General features: G+C 59.8%; 1 protein-coding gene across 1 annotated transcript in view; it reads right to left on the bottom strand.

The window, feature by feature from the left end:
* RNF151 (ring finger protein 151) overlaps positions 1-1888 on the bottom strand; it is a 3507-nt gene extending 1619 nt beyond the window's left edge. The window contains exons 1-4 of the mRNA XM_011967033.1: positions 1860-1888; positions 1330-1475; positions 928-1024; positions 85-324 (exon numbers count right to left, since the gene is read on the bottom strand). Of these exons, the coding sequence (XP_011822423.1) occupies positions 85-324; positions 928-1024; positions 1330-1475; positions 1860-1862 (486 nt within the window). The 5' untranslated portion in view covers positions 1863-1888. The remainder of the gene's footprint in view (positions 1-84; positions 325-927; positions 1025-1329; positions 1476-1859) is intronic.
* Between the last annotated feature and the right edge of the window lie 2066 nt (positions 1889-3954).

Genomic DNA, 3954 nt, shown 5'->3' with positions numbered 1-3954 from the left:
CCTCCCAGCCCCTTGGGTACCCGGTGGCACCTGGCTAGCCACTGGAAGATGCACTTTTTGCAGAAGATGTGGCTGCATGGCAACCTTGCTGGCCTTGTGGCGAGCGCGCTTGGCCGGGTCCAGCGTGGCCCCGCAGCCCAGGGGGCAGCGCTGCTGGGATCCTTGCTGGCAGTGCTGCCGGTGCTCTGCCAGGGCCCCACGCGGCACACGCGAGGTGCAGCCCTCGTTGGGGCAGGCCATTAGCTCGAAGGGGCATGAGTCCTGGTGCCCCTTGCGATGGGCCAGGGGGCACGTCACTATGCAGCCAGCGTTGGCATTCTTGCACTGAGGGTGAAGGAGAACACGTGTGAAGAAATCAGGCGGGACACCCCCAGAACCCCCACCCCTGGCTTTCCATTCACCAGGAACCAGGGAACCGGGAGCCTCCCACACTTTTCTGACTTGGGTGAGTGGGTGGAGAGAACATTGGGGCAAATGCTTGGAAGTGGGAAGAAGCTAGAAGTTCCAGGGGAGGGGGTGAGGCCTGAGTCTTGGGGAACTGGAAGGTACACAGTTGGGTTGGTCTGGTGAGTGGTATGGATGCCAGGCTTTCCTTTTTAACCTCAGTTTACCCATCTGTGAAACTAGGGGGCTAGAGAGTAGTGGCCAGCACACCAGGCACTAGATCCTCTGAAAATCCTCTGTAAGTCCTCTATAATCTCCATTTTACAGCTGAGACCCCGGGGCTCGGAAAAGTTAGGTGACTTGCTTAAAGTCACACAGCAACTAAGTAGTAAAGCCACGATTCAAACTCAGCCACGTCTGGTCCTCCCAAGGCTGCACTTGTCTCTCTGAAGATAGGATTCTCCTGCCCCCTCTCCTGGCCCTGCCCCACCCCTACAAGGGTGAGAAGGGTCGAGGGTCGGGGGAGTGGGTACTCTGAGCTACCTTGACTTCCAGGCGGCCAATGGTTTTCCGGAGTTTATTCACGCGGACTATCTTTTTCCTTTTCACCTCTTTCCTACAGCACGGACAGGTCTTTTGTCTGGAAGGAGGCATGAGTAGGGGTGAGTGTTGGGAGTAGGAAGGGAGCCCTGGTCAAGCTCTCACTCGGTGACCCAGGTGGTCTCTTCATCAGCTGGAGGAGGCATCAGGGCATATTACAGGACGCTCTCAGCTCTGAGGCTGGGGCCGGGGTCTGCAGATGCCACTGGGTGAGGGTATACACATTTTAGTTTAGGGAGATTTCGTGGCTGAGTCTTTTGGCTGACTTTCCCCTCTGTTCTGGGCCACAGCGATGGCCCCCAGTCTCACTCCTCCCCTCCCAGCCCCTTGGGTACCCGGTGGCACCTGGCTAGCCACTGGAAGATGCACTTTTTGCAGAAGATGTGGCTGCATGGCAACCTTGCTGGCCTCTTGAGAACCCCATGGCAGACGGAGCACACAAAGTTGCTGTCAGGAGGGCTGGCGAAGAGGTTGAGATCATACCCGCCACTCTGCAAAGGCCAGGTGTCAGGACCTGGCTGGGACAGTGATCCAGTCCCTGGTCCACATACCCAGCAACAGCCTAGCAAGCTTTGGGCGGGGAGGTGAGCCACAAAACTTCAAGTAGAGGGGCTGGCTCAGCACCCACTTTGAGGGGGCAGCTGTAGGGGTTAGGGCCCCCTACCCCAAGACTACTAATCCCTGGTTGGAGACGGGGGCCTTAGCCTAGAATCAGACCTAGCCAGAGCCTTCCAGGTTTCATTGTACCATATGGGGGCCTGCGACCCATTGCCCACCCTTTCCAAGTGCAGTGGGGTCGATCCCTGAACAACTGGGCAAGTTTCTGGAGTTGGGCACACATCTAAGGGCAGGAGGTAAGAGGACCCCAGGCTCACCATGATCTGTGTCTAGACAGCAGCTCCACAGGCCCCCAGAGCTCAGGAGCCTGCATTTCACAGTGGGTGTGGGCTGACATCACAATAGCATTGTCCAGCTCAAGCCAATCACAACCCTGGTTCAGGGCCCAGAGACCCTGTACAGCCCAGCCCTTGTTCCCTTCTGTAGAGGATCACAGGTGGCTGGGCACAGTGCTCACACCTGTAATCCCAGCAGTTTGGGAGGCTAAGGCAGGAGGATCACTTGAGCCCAGGAAACCAGCCTGGGCAATTCAGTGAGACCCCACCTCTTTTAAGTCACAGGGCTGGGTGCAGTGGCTCATGCCTGTAAGCCTAACACTTTGGGAGGCCGAGGTAGGAAGATCACTTGAGGTCAGGAGTTCGAACCAGCCTGGTCACCATGGTGAAAACCCATCGCTACTAAAAATACAAACAAATTAGCCGAGCGTGGTGGCAGGTGCTTGTAGTCCGAGCTGCTTGGGAGGCTGAGGCATTAACTGCTTGAAACCGGCAGGCAGAAGCTGTAGTGAGCTGAGATGAACCAAGCTTCATGGAGCTGTTTCCCCCAGGCCAGGGCTTCAGTGGGATCACAGGGATTGCCGCCCTCTTCTCTCCAGAGGGCTGCAGCTCCTAGGGCTCCTAGAGTATGGGGGCTTCAGGCATTGACCCACTAGGGGTCTTCACTTAGGGTCCGACACTCAGGGGTAGCTCCAAGGCAGTGAGAACTAAACTCCCGGGGAAACTGCTGTCCAGAGCAGGGGCCCAGTCTCCCAAACCAGGTGTCTGATCCGCTCCAGCCTAGCACCACTGGGGCGCCGAGTTCATCTAGGCCTAGCTGGTCAAATCCCTTAGAATCTCACCTGGTCTCACAAGGAAGTCACTGGAAGCCTCTGAACTTCCCATCCTTGCGAGCGCTCTGCTGGCCCCACCTGGCGCCCTTTAGGCCTTTACCTGAGGCGCGCATGGCCACAAGACTGTTCCCAATCTGGCTCCGCCACTTAAGAAGCGTCGGACCTTACATGTCACCTGCCAACCTCCCACATCCTATCCTTGTCTCCAACGCGGCGTTGGGATGGCCAGGAAAGACGAGGAGGCATCTCGCTAGGGTTCTCCCCGCCACTGCGTGAACAGATGCACTTGCCAGGCTGATAGGCGGGTCGGGACCCCAAGAACACCCGCACGCAGTGAGTTAGGCAAACAGCTTTATTTGAAAGACGGGAGACAGCCGAGTCCCCCCGACCCCGCGGTCCTGGCGACGTCGGTCTCAGGCGTGGGAGGACCAGTGTCCTGCGGAGAGAAAACAGGGTTAGGGGTCGGCAGCCGGGGTCAGGAGTCAGGGGCCAGACCACGCGAGCGGCCACACCTGGGGGGAGGACGCGGCGCCTGTCGGGGCCTGGGTTTCACCGCCGCACATGGAGCAGCGCGCGGTGAGCTGAGGCCCCCGGAGGCTCTGGGCGTCGAATCTCACCCGCGGCCACGGCCAAAGCCGGGGGTGATTTTCAACCAACGCCGGTCTCCAAGACCACCAGCGGGATACCGGTGGTCAACGCGGCAGGACCTACCTAAGTGAAGAAGGCAGTGCAAAGCATGCGCGGGCGTTTATAGCTGCTTTTCGGGTGACGCAGATTCCCAGGCCGCGGCTGGGGCCGGACGCACAGGAGCACGCCGAGCCCGGTGAGGGCGGGGCACCGCGGAGCCAATCACAGGTTGTCTTATGGGAGCTCGGCGCGCTCCCGCCCGGGGCGGGGCCGCGGAGGTCTCGCGGCGCTTGGTGTGGTATAAAAGCTGCTTCCCAGTAGGCCTCGCTCTTCTTCTCCAAGAGAACACGTGAGTGGTCTTGTTTGCTGCTGCGGGTCTGGGCGTGGGCGGCGGGAATCCGCGGACATCGAGTCGGGTCTAGGCTCCCGAGTCCGCGCTCCTGGGCGGGAGCCCCCGTCGGGGTCTTGCGGGGGGCTGCTAGATGCCTAGACCGCACTGACTGCTTGGTTCTTGTCGTTTTCTCCAGCAAATGGCGGATGACGCCGGTGCAGCGGGGGGGCCCGGAGGCCCTGGTGGCCCTGGGATGGGGAACCGCGGTGGCTTCCGCGGAGGTTTC

Source organism: Mandrillus leucophaeus, unplaced genomic scaffold (genome assembly GCF_000951045.1).
Source record: "Mandrillus leucophaeus isolate KB7577 unplaced genomic scaffold, Mleu.le_1.0 Scaffold78, whole genome shotgun sequence".
In the NCBI taxonomy this organism is placed as follows: domain Eukaryota; kingdom Metazoa; phylum Chordata; class Mammalia; order Primates; family Cercopithecidae; genus Mandrillus; species Mandrillus leucophaeus.
This window is presented reverse-complemented; position numbering and strand designations above follow the sequence as displayed.